Below are 22341 nucleotides of genomic sequence, written 5' to 3' on the forward strand. Positions count from 1 at the left end.
GAAGTTGGTTAATTATAATTCTGTGATTCGAGTTCAAGAACTGTGCTTAAACCTGAACCCTGACTAATCGATTGATCTGCATGCATTGATTTCCTGAGAAACTCCCTAAGCCTAATCTCCATCCATCTGAATCTTACAAACCGTTTTTATTGCTGCTTAGTCTAATTCTGTTGCATTGCTATTTATTTACAATATTTCTGCTAAGCGTAATTCAATCTCTATAAGGTTTATTGAGTGATCTCTTGTCTCTGTGGTTCGACCCCTACATACTACAACTGCACATCTATGCTCTTGCAGAGTAGCTTAGGGATTAAACTTTGAGCATATCAAGTTTTGGCGCCGTTGCCAGGGACTTGATTTCGCCATTAAACCTAGTTTTTGAGTTTCGACTAAGTTTTTCGACTTAGTGTCGAGCGATACCACTTGTGGTGTCGCGCGACACCTTCTTTTCTTTAACCTAGTTTACTTATTTTCGTTTTCTCTCTTTGTTTTTGGTGTTTCAGGTTTATGCATACTCGTGGAACTAGGAGCAACAAGGACATCCCGCTAGTGAATTTGAGCAACGAACAGCTAGCTGAGTTAGAGCGAACGAGGCGGAAAGCAAGAGATCCGGCAATGATGGAAAACGCCAATGGACTTGTTCGTGATGATGATGGAACCTGGAGAGACCGAGAGGGTCATCTGTGCAATGCGAGAGGCCAAAGGATTGATGGAGATGGTAACATCATTCCACCAGCTCCTTTACCAGTGGATGTTGTTGACCAGAATCCACCACCTGCACCGCGTGGTAATGCTGTGATCGTTCCACATCAGAGGAACGCTCCAGAAGATCGGAATGTAAGGGAACCTGCACCTGCAGCTGGACATGGACGAACACTTGGAGACTACAACAGGCCTGAGCAGTTCTATGCAAATCGTTCTGCGATTCGTGTCCTGCGTTTCAAAGGAACGATTTTGAGCTGAAGCCTGTGTACTACACTCTTGTGGGTCAGCATCCTTTCCATGGCCACTCTCATGAGCACCCTATGGATCACATCGAGAGGTTTGAGAATTTGGTCACCAGCATCAAATACAATGGAGTGTCCAATGATTTCCTCCTCTGCAAGCTGTTTCCTTACTCTCTTGCTGGTGAAGCAGCTAACTGGTTGAAGCAGTTGGAGCCAGGATCACTCACCACTTGGGAGGAGACCAGGAACGCCTTCCTGCACAACTTCTTCGACGATGCTAGGTCTGAGGAGTTGAGGACTAAGATCTCGACTTTCTCTCAGGACCCTACTGAAGCGTTCAAGGCTTCTTGGGTGCGATACAAATCGTACCAGCGAGACTGCCCTCACCATGGCTTCAGCGATGTGCAGTTGCTGGGTATCTTTTTCAGAGGTATCGACTGGAGGTATCAGATGGCGCTTGATGCAGCAAGCAATGGGAACTTCAACACCAGATACCCAGACGAAGCTGTTGAGCTCATCGAAAACTTGGCATCCAGCAATAGCACCAAGAATGCAGATCTAGAGCGAAAGAAGCAAGCTGGGAACATGGATAGATCGCAGATCGCTGAGGTGAAAGCTAAACTTTGATTCTGTGCACAGCCTTTTAGTGGGTAAGAAATCTGTCAGATTCGCACAGGAGGTGGAGAGTTTCGAACCTGAGGATGCAGCTGAGGAAGAGGATGTCAACTTTGTCAGTGGATCAGGATTTCAGGGTCAGAGGTTTGGTAATCAGCAAGGTAACAGAAGCTACAGTGGAAATTACAGTGGAAATTACAGTGGAAACAATCAGAGGAATACCTTCAACAGTAATCAGAACTTCTCTGGTTACACGCCTAAGCCTCAGTACCAGAAACCTTTTTCGAGCAACAGTTTTTCCAGAAACTACAGCACTCCTTCATCTCAACCTCAAAATCCTGACAATGAGATGAAGTCTATGCTGGAACAGATTCTGGAAGGTCAGCAGAAGCTCACCGTGGACTTTAATGGGAAGATGGATGCTCTCTACCTCGATCTGAATGGAAAAATCGAAGTTCTGAACACCCATGTCAAGCAGCTCGATACACAGGTAGCCCAAACTGCAGGTTCTGTTAAAAGGCAAGAGGGTTTTCTTCCTGGGAAGACTGACACCAATCCAAGGCATCACTGCAGTGCTATCACGTTGAGGAGTGGTAAAAATCTGAGTTCTGAGCCCACGAAGACGCCTCCTGCACCTGAAGTCGTGGACTTAGAAGATTCTGAAGAAATTCCTGAGATTGCAGAGCCGGTGACGAGCGACACCACCACTAGTGTCGCGCGTCACCAACTGCAGAGCGAAGCTGTTGATGCTCCGAATCCGAAATCTGCAGAGGAGAAAGTCTACAAACCTAAAGTTCCTTACCCAAGGAGCCCTAGGAAGTCCAAGCAAGAGCTTGATGATGCACGATGCAAAGCTTTGATGGAAAAGCTTGTGATTGAGATACCTTTGGTTGATGCTGTAAAAATCACTCCTGTTATCAGACGTTATGTGAAGCGAATGGTAACCAATAATCTCAGCCATGAACAGGGAGTGATGATGATATCTGAGCAAGTCAGTGCAGTGATTTAGAACCGAATTCCAGAGAAGCTGTCTGATCCAGGAAGCTTTGTCTTGGATTGCTCTATCTTCACAGAGAGATTCAAGAGATCGCTGTGTGATCTGGGTTCAAGTGTTAACCTCATGCCTTATTCGGTAGCTGTCAATCTCGGCATGACTGATTTCAAGCCAACAAGGATATCTCTCATCCTAGCTGATCGTTCGACAAGGATACCTGAAGGGGTGCTAGAGGATGTTCCAATCAAGGTTGGAGACTGCATGATACCGACTGATTTTGTGGTTTTGGAGTATGGAGAGGAGCCTAAAGATCCTCTTATCCTTGGGAGACCTTTTCTAGCTACAGCAGGTGCTATCATCGATGTCAGGAAAGGCAGGATTGCTCTGAATGTTGGAGATCTGGTGATGAACTTTGACATGGACAAGCTGATGAAGAAGCCCACCATCGATGGTCAGACCTTCTATGTCGATACTCTCACAGAGTTTGCTGAGGAGTTTCTCCATGAGATGCTGCCTACAGACCCACTTGAGAGAGCTCTGACCACGTTTGCCTCTGAGGCCGAACACTTGGACGAAATTTCAGCGTCTTACTCAAAGATGTTGGACTCCAGCGAGCATGCGATGCAGCTGGCATCGCAGGTTGAACAGCTTGAGACTCCTGCGAAGGTGAAGCAGTTATCCGACTGGAGTGAGGAGAAAGCCCCTAAGATTGAGTTCAAACAACTCCCTGCAGGACTAAGGTACGCATTCCTGGGCTCTAATTCTACTTATCCAGTCATTATCGATTCTTCTTTGAACAATACTGAGGTTACCTTACTACTGAGCAAGCTGCGCAAGCATCGCAAAGCTTTTGGCTATTCTCTTGATGATATTTCAGGTATCTCACCAGAATTGTGCATGCACCGAATCCACCTGGAGGATGAGTCGAAGTCGTCGATTGAGCACCAGCGCAGGTTGAACCCTAACCTGAAAGACGTCGTCAAAAAGGAGATCATGAAGCTGCTGGAAGCTGGAATCATCTATCCAATTTCAGATAGTGCCTGGGTGAGTCCTGTGCACGTAGTTCCTAAGAAAGGAGGGGTTACTGTTGTGAAGAATGACAAGGATGAGTTGATTCCGACGCGCACAGTGACTGGACACAGGATGTGCATGGATTTGATATGTTCATAATTTGCATCATTTAGGTTGCATAAATCATCCCAAATCATGTTTTATTTCATGCATTTTAGGTCCTTAGGGTTTATTTTAGAACTTAGGAGATGCATTAGGTCCAAATGAGTCTTTGCATATTTTGAGTGTCTGTCAGGTGAATATGGAACTGAAAAGATGAATCCAGGAGGTGGAATGGTGAGCAAAGCTTGAAAAAGTGGAAAAATCAGGTCTTGGGAGATTATCGGCCATTCTCGCTGGCCAGGAAGGTTTTACCGGCCATTTTCATGTACCGCGGTAAGCTTTACCGGCCATTTTCACGTACCGCGAATGAAGTGTATCGGCCAAAATCTCCGGGTGTGAACGAGTCTCAGAAATCGCCCGTCCGGGGAGCCTTCCGGTCCGATTCAGACGGCGGGTCCTTCATAGAAGTTGGAGAGAATTGGAGGACGGTCTCATAGCAATTGGAATCGTGGAATTCGGACGCGTGAGCAGAGAGATAAGCTCGTCGGAAGAAACCCCTGTCTCGCAGGTATTCCGGACCGAGCAGATCAGTTCTGAAGGATGCGAAGGACGGTGCACTTCCAGACCGATTCAGTTTCCGCGGCCTTCATGAGAATCAGAGACATTTGAGTCTTCTTTCCAGAACAACCGAGATCAGTCAATTCGGAGCTTTGAGCAGAAAGATACGGTCTCCGGAATGGACACATGTCTAGACGCTTCTCTCTGGTCGTGTAAATGCACTTCAAAGATGTTCCCTCCAGGAAACCTTACACTTCCCAAGCACTGAAACTTCCTTCATCAAAGTTGGAGATACATGAGTCCTCTGTCTTCTGAAACCGGAATCACTCAATTCGGACAGGTCTCCAGGAAGTTACACTCTCCGGAATGCGAGATGGTCCAGACAGCCCAGGATGACTAAGTTAAACATGCCACGGTATGAAGCTTGGCCGTGGCAACATCTTGCAACCTTCGGCGATTGGCACGAGCTGAATGCCACGGTCTAGGACTTGACCGTGGCAAATGAACAAGAGGCTGGAGATAACTTCTACACAGTTTCGGCTTTTGACACGATCTCAATGCCACGGCCTGAGACTTGGCCGTGGCAAGCATATACTTGGCTGGGAAGGTCCTCACATGCATGCGAGTTTTGGCACGGTGTGAATGCCACGGTCTGGAGGCTTGACCGTGGCAACCTCTACACATCTTCGGCGTTTGACACGGCTAACTTGCCACGAGTCCCAGATGAAGCTTGATCAGACCGCGGCAACAAAAGGAACCAAGAACACAAGTAAAAACTTTGACACGGTCAGGAATGCCACGGTCACACCAAGGATGCACCAGACCGTGGCAAACCCTTCTTTGCCCATCAAGGCCGGGTCAGTACCCGGTTTGTTCCGGGTTGACCCGGTTCGCCCAAGCTTCTTTTATAAGGTTTTTAGACCTAATTTGTGGAGAGACTTAATCTACTTTTAGTCTTTTTTTCCCCTTTTGTGAAAGAAACCACTTAATACACTTTGTTTTAGAGAGTTTAAATCGATTTGCAGTTTCTTTCCATCTTGTTCATCATTTCTATTCATCAAAATCAACTTCTAATCATGATTAACAACACATCTTGCAAAGGATCTAGTGTGTTGATCATGATTAGTGAGTAGTTACCTTAATGAGGTTCTAGATGTGTAGGTTAGGGTGCTAAAGTGTTAGATTAGGAGTGCTTAGGGCTAGATTCATTGGTTCATTTCTCTAAACAACTGTTCTCTATGCTAGATCCTTGATAATCACTTGAGATCTAGATTCTGGGAATTTCATGCACCAAAAGTGTTTGATGAAATTCCTGAAAGAGTTGTGTTAGAGGTTTAAGTAATTTTTCATCATGGGAATGATTTGTTAAATGCTTGAATGATCATTGAGAACTGTTTATTAATGCATATTGATTCATATTTCACAAATGGGAATTTGGTTTGAAAATGGATTAGTATAGGGGGTTAATACCTTCATGAGAGGATTAACATAGATTAGAGTTCTTAATCACTTGAATCATGTCACATCATTGTCATTAGCATTCCTAGTTTAACACCAAAGCACCCTAACCATCTATCATGTCTAGAATCTCATGCCTCCATCATATCTTATTCACACCATTTGTCATTGTCATTAGTTTTTAATCCTGTTTATGTTTATATTTGTCTCTAGATTAATCAAAACCCACTCTTGTTTGCTTGAATTAAGAACTTGATCATATAGCTTAGTGTCTAACACCATATCTGGATTGATAAACCTCTTTGTGCTACATTGACAAGGGGATTGATAGCCCTGAGACCCTAAAAGTCTTGTCTATCAATTGGCGCCGTTGCCAAATTGTGGTTTGATTAGCATTAAGCTCTGATCTGTTCTTGAGATCAAGTGCTTACTTTCTTGTTTTTACTGATTCCTTTCAAGTTCTGTTTGTGATTTCAGGTGTATGAACACCAGGTCTAGATCAAGAAGCTGTGGTCCTCCTTTTCCTCTAAACGACAACATCAACCTTTTGGTACCAAGGAGGAGAAGAGACAGACGTGGTAGACAAATTGATCAGACTGAGATGGCAGAACAAAGAGATCACGTGGTAGATATAGAACAACCGGTTCAAGAGCAACAGGCTCAGGGTAATAGAGCTGGTAATGGAGTTGGTCAAGGGCTTCACCAGGGTAATGTTCAGCAGGAACAGGTGCACCATCAACAAGCTTATGTCCACCAGGGACAAGCTCAAGCTCATCAACAGAGGCATCAGGCCAATGTTCAGCAAAGACACCAGGTGCACCACCAACCCCACCCTTTCCAACCACAACAAAGAAGATATGAGCAACCCCAAGTCTATGTTGGAGAGAATGACAGGGCCAATGCTCATCAGTATGGAGCTGGTATTCAGGCACCACCTGTGCAAAACAACAACTTTGAAGTGAAAGCATCATTGCTGAATATGGTCCAGAACTCAAAGTTCCATGGGTTAGCAATGGAAGATCCCTTGGAACACTTGGACCAGTTTGATAAGGTGTGCGATCTGACCAAGATAAATGGAGTTTCAGAAGACAGCTTCAAGCTAAGACTATTCCCATTCAGTCTTGGTGATAAAGCTCATCAATGGGAGAAGAATCTTCCAAGAGGATCCATTCAAACCTGGGAGCAATGCAAGCAAGCCTTCTTATCTAAGTTCTTCTCCACCTCAAGAACTGCAAAACTGAGGAACCAAATCTCTAGCTTCACTCAGCACAGCAATGAAAGTTTTGGTGAAGCATATGAGAGATTCAGGAGCTACACAAACCAATGCCCACACCATGGGTTTAGTGAGGCTTCTCTTCTCAGCACACTGTATAGGGGAGCTCTTCCCAAGATTAGAAACCAGCTGGATACTGCATCCAATGGGAACTTTCTGGGTAAAGAGATACATGCTGCTTTAGAGCTAGTAGAGAACTTAGCATTGAGCAATGACACTTATGGTGAAGACTATGACAGATCAAATAGGTCTGAAGGTTCAAGCTCAGAACAGAGGCTCACCAGAGAAGTTAAGGAGTTGAGGAGTGAATTGGACAAGCTGAAATTCACCACTCAGAAGCCAATGCATTTTGTTGGAGAGTATGAGGAACCTTCTCAAATTTTTGAGAACATAAGTGAAGAAGGTCTTACCCAAGAGGAGCTCAACTACATTGGGAATCAGAGGTTCCAAAGATATCAGTATGGTAATGCCAATCCAAACCTCTCTTACAGGAACACCAATGTAGCTAACCCACAAGACCAGGTCTATCCCAATTCTCAAGCTCCAAAGAACTTTGTTCCCAAGAACAACTTTCAAGGGTCATTCCAACCCAAGAATCAATTTGGTCAGAATCAGAGTTTTGGTCAGCAACAGCAACCATTTCAGGGCACTGGTTACACTTCACAGCAGCCAAAGGCACCACCAGGATTTGGTCCACCACAGTTCCAACAGCAGGCGCCGGTTCAACAACAGTTTCAGCCACCAATGGTCCAACAGCAGCCACCGATGGGTACAGATATGGTTGGTATTCTGCAACAACTTCTTCAGGGTCAACAGACTATGCAGCAGGAAATCAAGGAACTGAAGCAAAACCAGGCATCAAGCTCAAGGAACCAAGGTCACCTACCTGGAAAACCAGAACCCAACCCCAAGGAATATGCCAAAGCAATTACACTGAGGAGTGGCAAGGAATTACCTGGTATTGAGAACAACAAAGTGATCATTGAGGACAATGATCAACCTGAGGGGGAGGCAGCCTTAAAGGATGATCAAGTTGCTGAGAAACCAAGGACAGAAAAAGGTAAAGAGGTAGCAAAGGAACCAGAACCAGAGAAGAAGTATGTGCCACCACCTCCATACCAACCCAAGCTCCCATTTCCAGGGAGATTTAAGAAGCAACTAGTGAACAAGGCAAGAGCTGTATTTGAGAAGGCACTCAAAGAGACACCACTCACAATGCCTCTCATTGATGCATTCCTAATGATGCCAAAGATGGGGAAGTTCTTGAAGGATGCAATTCTGAACAAGACAAAAGAGCTTCAAGGCATGGTAGTACTAAGTCATGAATGCAGTGCTATCATTCAGAAGAAGTCCATTCCAAGGAAGTTAACTGATCCAGGGAGCTTCACACTCCCTTGTGCCATTGGACCTCTTCTATTCTCTGGATGTCTTTGTGATTTAGGAGCATCAGTCAGCTTGATGCCATTCTCCATAGCTAAGAAGTTGGGCTTTAGAGTTTTCAAACCCTCAAGGATTTCTCTTATCCTTGCAGATAGATCAGTTAGATTGCCTGTTGGTATGTTGGAAGATCTACCTGTCAAGATAGGTGGTTTTGAGGTTCCAACAGATTTTGTTGTGCTGGAAATGGATGAGGAACCAGTAGATCCTCTCATCTTGGGCAGGCCATTCTTAGCAACTGCAGGAGCCATCATTGATGTGAGAGGTGGGATAATAGAGCTTCAACTTGGGTCTGAAAGGCTCAAGTTTGATGTGAATGAGATGATGAAGAAACCCACCATTGAAGGTCAATGTTTCTATGTGGAGACAATGGACCAGTTGGCTGATGAGTTGCTTGAGGAACTGAACACTGAGGATCCTCTTCAAGCTGCTCTAACTCAAGAACAAGGAGAGAGTGAGCTCTTGGCTGAAGCAAGTGAAGGGTATAAGCTGTATCTGGACAATGCAAGAGAGCTGGGTCCTGAAACAAGGTTTTTGGAGCTGGAACAAAGAGGCTCTGAAGTCTTTGCTATCAAGGAATCAGTCACCAGCCAAAGCAACCTGGACCAGGACTGGAATGAGGCGGATGCACCCTCTGTTGAGCTCAAGCCTCTACCAACAGGGCTCAGGTATGCATTCTTAGGCCTAAACTCTACTTTTCCCGTGATCATAAATGATAACTTGCTGGAGCATGAGGAACGTGCATTACTTAGTGAAATAAGGAAATTCAGGAGAGCCATAGGGTATTCCTTGGCAGATATTAGAGGAATCTCTCCTGATATATGCACCCACAGGATCCACCTGGAGGACCAAGCCATGTCCTCTATTGAGCACCAACGTAGACTTAACCCCAACCTTAGGGAAGTGGTTAAGAAGGAGATACTAAAGCTTCTTGAGGCAGGGATAATTTACCCAATCTCTGACTCAAGATGGGTGTCTCCTGTTCACGTTGTGCCCAAGAAAGGTGGGATCACAGTGGTGAAAAACGATAAGGATGAACTCATAGCTCAAAGAACCATAACTGGCCATCGCATGTGCATTGACTATAGGAAATTGAATTCTGCTTCTAGAAAAGATCATTTCCCTTTACCATTCATTGATCAAATGCTTGAAAGGTTAGCTAATCATCCTTATTTTTGTTTTCTCGATGGGTACTCTGGATTTTTTCAAATTCCCATAGATCCAAGAGATCAAGAGAAAACAACATTCACATGTCCTTATGGCACTTATGCTTATAGGAGAATGCCCTTTGGTTTATGTAATGCACCAGCCACTTTTCAAAGATGTATGATGCACATTTTCTCTGACATTATTGAAGAGAAAGTTGAGGTGTTCATGGATGACTTTAGTGTCTATGGCTCCTCCTTCTCGGATTGTCTCTCTAATTTGACACAGGTGTTGGAGAGATGTGAGCAGCACAACTTGGTGCTGAACTGGGAGAAGTGTCATTTCATGGTGCAAGAAGGAATAGTCCTTGGGCACAAGGTCTCTGAAAAGGGTATTGAGGTTGATAAGGCAAAGGTGGAGGTGATGGTGAATTTGCAAACCCCCACTTCAGTTAAAGGGATAAGGAGCTTCCTGGGTCATGCAGGGTTTTATAGAAGATTCATAAAGGACTTCTCAAGGATTGCCAGGCCCTTAACAAGACTGTTGTGTAAGGAAGTGGATTTCATCTTTGATGCTGAATGTGGAGAAGCCTTCAAGTTGATCAAGGAGGCATTGGTTAGTGCACCAATAGTTCAGGCACCGGACTGGTCTCTACCTTTTGAGGTCATGACAGATGCTTCTGACTTTGCTGTTGGAGCAGTACTTGGACAAAAGAAAGACAAGAAGCTGCATGTGATCTACTATGCCAGTAGAACACTTGACTCTGCCCAAGAAAAGTATGCTACAACTGAAAAGGAAATGCTGGCAATAGTTTTTGCCTTTGATAAGTTCAGAAGCTACCTGGTGGGATCAAAGGTCATTGTGTATACCGATCATGCAGCCCTCAGGTACTTGATGACCAAGAAAGATGCCAAGCCAAGGCTGTTGAGATGGGTTTTATTGCTCCAGGAGTTTGATATGGAGGTGCTTGATAAGAAGGGCATTGAGAATGGGGCTGCAGACCATCTCTCAAGGCTGAGGATTGAAGAAAAAGTTCCCATAGATGATACTTTGCCTGAAGAGTCTCTGATGGTGCTCCATTCATACTTGGATTTTGAGGAAGTAGAGAGCATTCAAGAAAGGAGGATGCCTTGGTTTGCAGACATAGTGAACTATCTTGCATGTGGGGTGGAGCCTCCTGAATTAGATGCCTACAAGAGGAAAAAGTTCTTCAGAGATGTCCAGAGATACTATTGGGATGAGCCCTACCTCTATGTTCTGAACAAGGATCAGCTTTACAGAAGGTGTCTTGCTGAAGAGGAGATGCAACCTGTGTTGCAAGAATGTCATGGTTCTGCCTTTGGAGGTCACATGGGGGCATTCAAAACTGTGGCAAAGGTTCTTCAGAGTGGGTTTTGGGGGCCTACAATGTTCAAAGATGCCCAGTTGGTGGTTTCAGCATGTGATGCCTGTCAGAGGCATGGGAACATATCTAAGAGAAGTGAGATGCCTCAAAACCCCATTCTAGAGGTTGAGATCTTTGATTGCTGGGGGATTGACTTTATGGGACCTTTCATTTCATCTTATGGAAATCAATACATACTTGTTGCTGTGGACTATGTGTCCAAATGGGTTGAGGCCATTGCTTCCCCTACCAATGATTCCAAGGTTGTAGTGAGGCTGTTCAAGAACATCATCTTCCCAAGGTTTGGAGTTCCCAGGGTTGTCATCTCTGATGGAGGATCCCATTTTGTGAACAAGACTCTGGAAGGTTTATTGAGAAAGTATGGAGTTAAACATAAGATAGCTACTCCATATCATCCTCAAACTAGTGGCCAGGTTGAAGTATCCAATAGACAGATCAAGGCCATTCTTGAGAGGACTGTTAGCTCAAGCAGAAAGGATTGGAGCAAAAGGCTAGATGATGCATTATGGGCTTACAGGACTGCCTTCAAAACTCCAATTGGAACATCACCATTCAGTTTGCTATATGGGAAGAGCTGCCACCTTCCTATTGAGTTGGAGTACAAAGCTATGTGGGCTGTGAAGTTTATAAACTTTGATATCAAGACAGCTCAAGAGAAAAGGATCATGCAACTCCATGAACTTGAGGAAATCAGGCTTGAAGCTTTTGAAAGCTCAAAAATCTATAAGGAGAAGACCAAGGCCCTGCATGACCAGAAGATTCTAAAAAGGGAGTTCAAGAATGGTGATTTGGTGTTGCTTTTCAACTCTAGACTTAAGTTGTTTCCAGGAAAGCTTAAGTCTAGGTGGTCTGGACCTTTCAAAGTTCTTGAAGTAAGGCCTTATGGTGCCATTGTCTTAGAAGGGAAGAATGGTCAGGAATTTGTGGTGAATGGACAGAGAATCAAGCACTACTTAGTTTCACAAGGGAAGGAGGAAGCTACATCAGTTCCCCTTCTTGATCCACCAGCCTGTTAATCAGGTTACCAAAGTCAAACTTAGAGACATTAAACAAAGTGCTCTTGGGAGACACCCCAAGCTTACCCTTTGTAAATATGCTTTTGATCTTTTGATTCTTTTCTTTTTATGTTTTAGAATGTTTTGATGGGTCTGTTGAGTGTTTACAGGTGTTAGGTGTGAGTCTGAACCTTTGGAAAGTGAATGCAGCATGAAAAGAAATGAAGGAATGAAGAATGCCACGGTAAAGAACAAGGCGTGGCAAGCCCCTTTCTGTTGCCACGGAGAGATAATCACGGTCTAAAGGCCTGGCCGTGGCAAAAGAAGCATATGTTCGGCGAATGCCACGGTCTTGTGACATGGAACCTAGGCGGCCGTGGCAAAGGAAAAAGAAGAATGGATGAGGCTCGGAGTTTGCCACGGTTGGGGTTGCCACGGGATGAATCTTAGGCCGTGGCAAAATGCAGGGGGAATGTCCAATGCCCGGGGTTTGCCACGAGAGGAGTGCCACGGGATGAAGACCTGGCCGTGGCTAAGCAAAAGCGAAGCGGCCAAGGTTCGTGGGATGACACGTTCTACAAGACACGAGTCCAAGATGTGGCCGTGGCAAAGCAAATGGTGCACAACCCCGGTTCGGCCTTTGCCACGGTAGTAATGACACAGGAAGAAAATGTGACCGTGGCAAAAAGAGAAGTGAATCGGCCAATGTTCGGACAATGCCACGGTCTAAAGGACACGGGCTAAGGCTTTGGCCGCGGCAAAAAATCAGGAGAGTTTGACCGACGAATAAGCACGGCCACGAGGAGTTTGCCACGGGAAATGATCAGATCGTGGCAAGAGAAAGGAAAAGAGACGAGGTTCGGCCTTTGCCACGGTCTAGTTGCCACGGCCACACCAAGACCGCGGCAAAGAGGAAGCGTTCTCGAGCTGAAGCCACGACCACATGCCACGGTCAACCAGGCGCGACCAAAAATTTGAATTTTGGTTGACCGTACGGACGTTGACCGGTCAACCCACGCGCCAAGCCAGCTGTTTCCCACCACTCCCCCTTCTACATCGAGAGTTTGCACCTTCCTTTCCATTCTTGAACTCTAAACTCTCATATCTCTCTCGTTGCTGCATCAAATTGAGTGATTCCAACTGCATTGAACTCGTAATCCTGTCTAGTTTCTTGTTGCACATCCGTTTTACACTCGAAACTTGAAGATTCCAAGGTATTTAATCTGTTAAAACTCACCTTTTCCATGCTTTAGTGTACTGTTCATGAACAGAGAAAAGCAAATGGAATCGATTTTAATGGACTTCTTGATACCTTGGAATCATTTTGTGAGTATTGTGCAAGTAGAATGGATAGGGATTTCATGAATCTTGCTTGAGAATGACCTGTTCTTGGAATTTTTGAGAAATTTTCTTGAAAATCATCATGTGAATCGATTTTTTTTTAGAAATTGTGTTTCAAGCTGAACTCTTTATGTGCATTGCTTCTTGCCATTTCTTTGAGTTTAATGAGTTTTTAATCAGCTTGAAATACCTTCTTTTAAAGAAGAATCAATTGGTGCTGCTCATGAACTTAGTGAATTTTTGAAAAACTTTTGTTGTTCTCTTGCTTTGGTGCTTACAATGGTTTGAGAAAATGCAGGATGGGAGGAACAAAAAGACAAGCAGCCATGGAGAAATCTAAAAAAGAGAAATCAGAGGAGCAGATTTTGCCTTTTGGGCACAAAGTTTTCGAGAAACAGAAAAGGAGGAGAAAGCCAAAGGATTCAGCTGAGAAGAAAACAAAGAAGATTGCTGCACCAAAGAAAACAAAGGCCTCCACTTCAAAAACTTCTGGTACAGAGCTGGCATTGGTTGAGGTCGTTCACAGAGCAGGAAAAGAGGTGGTTGTGGCTGAGGATGAAGAAGGAACAGAGAGTGACCCTGAAACAGCATTGAAGCGGGCCAAGAAAGCAAAGCCAGGTTCTGAGGAAAGAGAGCCAACTTTTGATGATTACTTTGACATGTTCAGAGATGCAAAAGTGCAGCAAACCAAGTTCCCTGATATGGAACTGCTGAGGAAGATGGGTATTCTTGAAGAGGTTCAGCTCATTTTCAATAACATGGGGTTTGGTGGATTCTTTGAGATGAAAGATGTGGCTCATGATGGTGTTACACAGGAATTTCTTGCATCCCTTCAAGTTTGTGGATATGGCCCAAGAGATGCAAGAATCAAAGAGGGCAATGGTCTTGGGCACATAGAGTTCAAAATAGATGGTGCACAACACCATGTAAGCTTCAAAGAACTTGATGAGATCTTTGCTTTTACAAGACCTGCACAAGAAGAGACAGTGAAGTTCACATACCCTGATCACATGATCACTGACTTGTGGGATACAATTGCTTTTGGGAGCTTCAGAGGAGGAAGATGCAAGAGTTCATGGATAAGAAACCCAGCAATCCGCTATGCTCACAAGGTGCTTTGCCAAATGTTCTTTACCAAGCACAATGATGGGGTGGTGCATCTAGCTGACATGGAGCTATTGGGTATGGGTCTTCATCCTCTCATCAGTCACTTGAAGAGCAAGAGAGAGTTTCACCTTCCACATTACATCCCTTCTAGTGGTGCATTCTTGGCACGCCAAATGCTGATTTACAAGGACATTGCTTGGAGTGAGGGTAAAAGAAAGAAGCTCACTAAGTTGCACAATGGATGGCTAGTGACAAAAATTCTGAAAGCAAGAGGTTTTGTCTTTGATAATGCTGCAGTCAGACCTGGGTTGATTGATGAAGTTACCCTCACCAAGGTTGGGTTTCTAAAAGAAAGCAATGGTGTACACTTCTTGTACACTTTCAAGCTCTTGCAGGATGAAAAAGTTCATGTTCTGTTGCCAAACCCAGCCATCACCACTCTCACAGAAAGGCACAATGTCTCCTTTATTGTCCTCAAGGATCAGCTCTACAACTCAGCCATTCACCCTCCAATTCCCAAATGTAAGAAGCCAATTAATTCTAAGGGTAAAGAGCCAGCTGACGAGGAAGACACAACTAGGACCACTGGTTGTGAGCATGAGGAGCCAAGAGATTTTGAAAGAAGGATGGGAGCAGGAAGGTATCACTTTGATCCTTACTTTTGGGGTGAGCCTGACTATCACACAAGGAAGCTGTATTCCAGAGTTAACACCCTTCAGAAATGGTGCAAATGGCAAGACAAAACGATCCACAGGCTGGTTGACTGTGTTAGGAAGCTTAAGAAGAAGGTTAAAAAGCTCACAGCTCCAGCCACCTCACCCAAACGAGATACAAACGAAGAGGTGGGAGAAAGCACAGCTGCCAATGACTTTGCGCTACCTCCAGGAAAAGAAGATTGGGTGAATCCGGCCACAGCATTCCAACCAGACTCACCTGAGAGCAGCCCACCCAGATATTCCACCCCATCATGTTCAACCTCCAATCCATCCCATTACTTGGGATCAGACCTCAGTGATTGAGGTAAACACTCAAAACCTTGTAAATAGCATGTAGACTTTCTTTTTCTTTTGCATTTTGCCTGTTTGCTTTGGTTTCACTTCTTTCTCATACTTTTATAACACAAGGGACTGTGTTATTTAAGTGTGGGGGGGAGTTTCATCCTTTACTAATCATGTTTTCTATTTTCCTATTTTACACTTTGAGTCTTGAGTCACATTCTAGTTGCATATTCATGTAATCTCATCTAAGTGCATATAAAAACAAAAAAAAAAAAAAAATGATCATGTAGTTGCATTCTCATTTTTTAGGATTGAGTCTAGATTGCATTTGCATATAGGTTGCATCTTGCAGGGAGTAATGATAGGTTTTCTAGAGAGTATATCACTTTGAGAACTTGAATTGAATATGCTTGTGAATCTTTTTCTGTGCTTGCAAAGTCTGAAATGATTTGAATCTGAGAAGCAAGTTTGAATTGAACTCAACTCTAATTAAGTGGGAACCTTGAACTTGACTTGAAAATATCTTGTGATGCATTGTTTGAAAAAAGCTTGTGGATACCAATATACATACTTGAGCTAGAACCATCGTTTTTACCAATCTTTTCCTTAGCTCAAGTAGCTGAATCCACGTCATGGATCAGTTCACATACCTTAAACCCATCCTTCTTTCAAGCCAATGTTTGTGTGTGAATTGAAAGGCCACCTTGGATCAAACTTAGCAGAAAGTGTTAGGTTTAGAGCGACAAGGGCAGGTCTCATTGGGAGCTGTGTTCCAACATCTAGGAACTGAGAGTTTTGGCGAGGAATAAGTGTGGGGGAAAAGACTTTTTGGTGAGTGGAAAAAGGTGAGATGAGTGGGAAAGAGAGAGTGAAAATAGCTAGGGGAATGAAAGAAAAAGAAATCAGTCTTGGTGTTTTGAGAAAGTGAGCTCTGGTTTGTTGAAAAGAAAGAGTCTAGCCTCTAAGTAAAAAAAAAAGGAAGAAAAGAAGCCGAAAGGCTCAAATGTTTTGTTAAGAAAGAAAGAAGAGGCTAGAAGTTGTAAAAGAAGAAGAGCTGTGTAAAGTTTGAGTTCCAAGACTTGAGAGGAAATGTGAAAAGTAAATCCCCTAGTGAGAGGAAAATGAGAGTGAAAAGTGAGGATTTTTGAGCAAGTGAGGAAGCTTTGAGTAGAGGGTGGGGAGTGATGAGTCTTTGCCCTTGTATGCATAGGTTGCTTTTTACCTTTAGCATTCTGCCAAAGTTTGATCATTCATAGAGAGATCCCTTTGCTGCATTTAACCCACTTGAACACTGATGAGATCATTTTAATCTCATAGCCTCTCCCTAGCCGAGCCAGCTTGTTTAAACCTTGCATCATGAGATCCACCTGATAAAGGCTTAATGAATGTGAAAGAGTTGAGAGAGAGAAGAACTTGTGGAGATTCCTTGCTGAGTTGACATATATCTGAGTATGACTTTGCATTGCATAATTGAGCATGAACTTGAATTCTCATTGTGATCACTTCTCTCAAAAAGAAAATGTGAACTCCCATTGCATACAACCTCTTTCTCTCATTTGTTCTTTTTGCTTGAGGACAAGCAAAGGACAAGTGTGGGGGAGTTGATATGTTCATAATTTGCATCATTTAGGTTGCATAAATTATCCCAAATCATGTTTTATTTCATGCATTTTAGGTCCTTAGGGTTTATTTTAGAACTTAGGAGATGCATTAGGTCCAAATGAGTCTTTGCATATTTTGAGTGTCTGTCAGGTGAATATGGAACTGAAAAGATGAATCCAGGAGGTGGAATGGTGAGCAAAGCTTGAAAAAGTGGAAAAATCAGGTCTTGGGAGATTATCGGCCATTCTCGCTGGCCAGGAAGGTTTTACCGGCCATTTTCATGTACCGCGGTAAGCTTTACCGGCCATTTTCACGTACCGCGAATGAAGTGTATCGGCCAAAATCTCCAGGTGTGAACGAGTCTCAGAAATCGCCCGTCCGGGGAGCCTTCCGGTCCTATTCAGACGGCGGGTCCTTCATAGAAGTTGGAGAGCATTGGAGGACGGTCTCATAGCAATTGGAATCGTGGAATTCGGACGCGTGAGCAGAGAGATAAGCTCGTCGGAAGAAACCCCTGTCTCGCAGGTATTCCGGACCGAGCAGATCAGTTCTGAAGGATGCGAAGGACGGTGCACTTCCAGACCGATTCAGTTTCCGCGGCCTTCATGAGAATCAGAGACATTTGAGTCTTCTTTCCAGAACAACCGAGATCAGTCAATTCGGAGCTTTGAGCAGAAAGATACGGTCTCCGGAATGGACACATGTCTAGACGCTTCTCTCTGGTCGTGTAAATGCACTTCAAAGATGTTCCCTCCAGGAAACCTTACACTTCCCAAGCACTGAAACTTCCTTCATCAAAGTTGGAGATAAATGAGTCCTCTGTCTTCTGAAACCGGAATCACTCAATTCGGACAGGTCTCCAGGAAGTTACACTCTCCGGAATGCGAGATGGTCCAGACAGCCCAGGATGACTAAGTTAAACATGCCACGGTATGAAGCTTGGCCGTGGCAACATCTTGCAACCTTCGGCGATTGGCACGAGCTGAATGCCACGGTCTAGGACTTGACCGTGGCAAATGAACAAGAGGCTGGAGATAACTTCTACACAGTTTCGGCTTTTGACACGATCTCAATGCCACGGCCTGAGACTTGGCCGTGGCAAGCATATACTTGGCTGGGAAGGTACTCACATGCATGCGAGTTTTGGCACGGTGTGAATGCCACGGTCTGGAGGCTTGACCGTGGCAACCTCTACACATCTTCGGCGTTTGACACGGCTAACTTGCCACGAGTCCCAGATGAAGCTTGATCAGACCGCGGCAACAAAAGGAACCAAGAACACAAGTAAAAACTTTGACATGGTCAGGAATGCCACGGTCACACCAAGGATGCACCAGACCGTGGCAAACCCTTCTTTGCCCATCAAGGCTGGGTCAGTACCCGGTTTGTTCCGGGTTGACCCGGTTCGCCCAAGCTTCTTTTATAAGGTTTTTAGACCTAATTTGTGAGGAGACTTAATCTACTTTTAGTCTTTTTTTTCCCCCTTTTGTGAAAACCACTTAATACACTTTGTTTTAGAGAGTTTAAATCGATTTGCAGTTTCTTTCCATCTTGTTCATCATTTCTATTCATCAAAATCAACTTCTAATCATGATTAACAACACATCTTGCAAAGGATCTAGTGTGTTGATCATGATTAGTGAGTAGTTACCTTAATGAGGTTCTAGATGTGTAGGTTAGGGTGCTAAAGTGTTAGATTAGGAGTGCTTAGGGCTAGATTCATTGGTTCATTTCTCTAAACAACTATTCTCTATGCTAGATCCTTGATAATCACTTGAGATCTAGATTCTGGGAATTTCATGCACCAAAAGTGTTTGATGAAATTCCTGAAAGAGTTGTGTTAGAGGTTTAAGTAATTTTTCATCATGGGAATGATTTGTTAAATGCTTGAATGATCATTGAGAACTGTTTATTAATGCATATTGATTCATATTTCACAAATGGGAATTTGGTTTGAAAATGGATTAGTATAGGGGTTAATACCTTCATGAGAGGATTAACATAGATTAGAGTTCTTAATCACTTGAATCATGTCACATCATTGTCATTAGCATTCCTAGTTTAACACCAAAGCACCCTAACCATCTATCATGTCTAGAATCTCATGCCTCCATCATATCTTATTCACACCATTTGTCATTGTCATTAGTTTTTAATCCTGTTTATGTTTATATTTGTCTCTAGATTAATCAAAACCCACTCTTGTTTGCTTGAATTAAGAACTTGATCATATAGCTTAGTGTCTAACACCATATCTGGATTGATAAACCTCTTTGTGCTACATTGACAAGGGGATTGATAGCCCTGAGACCCTAAAAGTCTTGTCTATCACGATTACAGGAAGCTGAATGCAGCGACCAGGAAATATCACTTTCCATTGCCCTTTATTGATCAGATGCTGGAGAGACTTGCAAGCCATCCCTACTACTGCTTCCTCGATGGGTACTCAGGATTTTTCCAGATCCCTATCCACCCAGACGATCAGGAGAAGACCACCTTTACATGTCCATACGGCACTTTCGCATATCGCAGGATGCCCTTTGGACTCTGTAATGCTCCTGCGACGTTTCAGAGATGTATGATGTCCATCTTCACTGACATGATTGAGGATTTCATGGAGGTCTTTATGGATGATTTCTCAGTCTACGGATCATCTTTTAAGGACTGTCTGGATAATCTCTGCAAGGTTCTAGCTCGCTGTGAAGAGAAACACTTGGTCCTTAACTGGGAAAAGTGTCACTTTATGGTCAGAGATGGGATTGTGCTTGGACACAAGGTTTCTGCAGCTGGTATCGAAGTGGACCGTGCGAAGATCGACGTCATGACGAGCTTGCCACCACCCGATTCTGCGAAATCGGTTAGAAGTTTTCTGGGTCATGCAGGCTTCTATCGTCGCTTCATCAAAGATTTCAGCAAGATTGCACGCCCTCTTACTGCTCTGCTCTGCAAAGATGCTAAGTTTGAGTTTACAGATGAGTGCCTTGCTGCGTTCGAACAGATCAAGCATGCCCTGATAAGCGCCCCCATTGTGCAGCCTCCTGACTGGAATTTGCCTTTTGAGGTGTTGTGTGATGCTAGTGATTTTTCTGTTGGTGCTGTTCTAGGACAGAAGAAGGATAAAAAGCTTCATGCCATCTACTATGCCAGTCGAACTTTGGATGATGCTCAAAGGAATTATGCTACTACTGAGAAAGAGCTGTTGGTTGTGGTCTTTGCTTTTGAGAAATTTCGGCCATACCTTGTGGGATCGAAAGTGATTGTGCACACAGACCATTCTGCACTCAAATACTTGATGCAGAAGAAGGATGCGAAGCCTAGGTTGCTGCGATGGGTGTTACTCCTTCAGGAATTCGATATTGAGGTCAAGGACAAGAAGGGTGTTGAGAATAGTGTGGCAGATCATCTCTCACGCATCAGGGTTGAAGACGACGTACCCATAGACGATTTCCTGCCAGAAGAGAATGTGTATTATGTGGAAACCAAGTCCCAGAGCAGTTTTGACGAAGAATTGCAGGTTTTTTGAGTTGGAGGAACGTTAGTGACGAGCGACACCACCACTAGTGTCGCGCGTCACCTTTCTCAGGCGAACACAGAGACCTCCCAAATTCGAAACAGACTTCCTGAGACCAGTTCAGCTGCTGTATCCGCTACCCAACGCCCTTGGTATGCCGATATTGCCAATTATCTCGCTGCAGAGGCTGAGCCTGAGAACTTTAAGGGCTATGCAAAGAAGAAGTTCCTGAGAGAGCTGCGAAGATACCACTGGGATGAGCCATATCTGTACAAGCACTGTTCTGATGGGATTTACAGAAGATGCATTGCAGAGTCAGAAGTTCCAGAAGTGCTGTTTCATTGTCATGGATCCGAATATGCTGGACACTTTGCAACATTCAAAACAGTGTCTAAGGTTCTTCAAGCAGGCTTCTGGTGGCCCACCATGTTTCGCGACGCACATGCATTCATCTCGCAGTGCGATGCTTGTCAGAGGAGAGGAAAGATCAGCAAACGACATGAGATGCCACAGAATTTCATCCTTGAGGTTGAGGTATTCGACTGCTGGGGTATCGATTTCATGGGTCCTTTTCCCTCTTCTTATGGGAACAAGTACATCCTGGTTGCTGTTGATTATGTCTCAAAGTGGGTCGAAGCCATTGCCAGTCCCACCAACGACTCTTCAGTGGTCCTTAAGATGTTCAAGACCATCATCTTTCCTTGATTTGGAGTGCCTCGAATTGTTATAAGTGATGGTGGTACTCACTTTATTAACAAGATTTTCGAAAACTCCTAAGGAAGCATGGAGTTCATCATCGAGTTGCCACTCCTTATCACCCTCAGACGAGTGGACAGGTCGAAGTCTCGAATCGTCAGATCAAAGAGATTCTGGAGAAGGCAGTGGGAAAAACTCGAAAGGATTGGGCTGCGAAGTTGGACGATGCACTCTGGGCGTACAGGACAGCGTTCAAAACACCTCTAGGCACCACACCTTTCCACCTGCTCTATGGAAAGCCCTGTCACCTTCCAGTGGAGATTGAACACAAAGCAGCCTGGGCGATAAAGCTGATGAATTTCGACATCAAGTCTGCTGCAGAGAGGAGACTGATACAACTGAATGAGTTGGACGAAATCAGGTACCATGCCTATGAGAATTCGAAGTTGTACAAAGAGAGGACCAAGGCGTATCACGATTCCGAAATCCTCTCCAGGCAACTCGAACCGAATGATCAGGTACTTCTGTATAATTCTCGTTTGCAATTGTTTCCTGGTAAACTTCGTTCTCGATGGTCAGGTCCTTTCATAGTCAAAGAGGTTCGCCCCTATGGTGCTATCGTCCTCCTCACACCAGATGGTAGCAGGGAGTTCACAGTCAATGGACAAAGGGTGAAGCACTACTGGGCCAAAGCTGAGATTCCGGATGGACATATCGTGCCTCTGGATGGTGCACCTCCTGCTTGAATCGCCATCAAGTCAAGCTAATGACTTAAAACAAGCGCTTGGTGGAAGGCAATCCACTGGTGAGTCTGTAAATAAGTCTTTTGTTTCAGTGATTTTCGTTTTTCTTTTCGTGTTTTAGGTGAAGCAGAGGCTGGTGTCGAGCGACACTACCTTCGGTGTCGCTTGTCACTTGTTTTCTCTATATATAAAAACAAAAAAAAAAACAAAAAACAAAAAAATTAGGAAATCAGGAAACCGGAGTCAAACCAGAAATTCGGATTGGTCTGCTGCAATTCGGTACGAGGAAAACAAGTGTCGCACGATACCATCATCAGTGTCGCGCGTCACCATCATTGCAGCCAGGTAAGTTATCTGTTTTTCCTGTGTTTCTCTGTTTCTTTTCTTTTGTCACCAACTTCG

At 44.2% G+C, this 22341-nt stretch overlaps 2 protein-coding genes and 2 non-coding genes across 4 annotated transcripts; 2 read left to right on the forward strand and 2 right to left on the reverse strand.

Moving 5' to 3' along the window:
• Positions 1 to 1235: 1235 nt before the first annotated feature.
• On the reverse strand, positions 1236 to 1342 carry LOC112085904. Its single transcript, XR_002899183.1, has one exon. It is a non-coding gene; the product is annotated as a small nucleolar RNA R71 (small nucleolar RNA).
• Positions 1343 to 2682: 1340 nt separating this feature from the next.
• LOC112085428 lies at positions 2683 to 3097 on the forward strand. Its single transcript, XM_024154641.1, has 2 exons — positions 2683 to 2958; positions 3038 to 3097. The coding sequence occupies exons 1-2, from the start codon at positions 2683 to 2685 to the stop codon at positions 3095 to 3097; spliced, it is 336 nt and encodes a 111-aa protein (XP_024010409.1).
• A 3822-nt stretch (positions 3098 to 6919) lies between these two features.
• Positions 6920 to 7026, reverse strand: LOC112085572. Its single transcript, XR_002898875.1, has one exon. It is a non-coding gene; the product is annotated as a small nucleolar RNA R71 (small nucleolar RNA).
• Positions 7027 to 12341: 5315 nt separating this feature from the next.
• On the forward strand, positions 12342 to 21942 carry LOC112085429. Its single transcript, XM_024154642.1, has 5 exons — positions 12342 to 12589; positions 19330 to 19609; positions 19652 to 20187; positions 20605 to 21180; positions 21279 to 21942. Exons 1-5 carry the CDS (start codon positions 12342 to 12344, stop codon positions 21940 to 21942), a joined length of 2304 nt encoding a protein of 767 aa, XP_024010410.1.
• The last annotated feature ends 399 nt before the right edge of the window (positions 21943 to 22341 follow it).

The sequence above is a fragment of the Eutrema salsugineum genome, unplaced genomic scaffold (assembly GCF_000478725.1).
Source record: "Eutrema salsugineum unplaced genomic scaffold, Eutsalg1_0 scaffold_3, whole genome shotgun sequence".
NCBI lineage: Eukaryota > Viridiplantae > Streptophyta > Magnoliopsida > Brassicales > Brassicaceae > Eutrema > Eutrema salsugineum.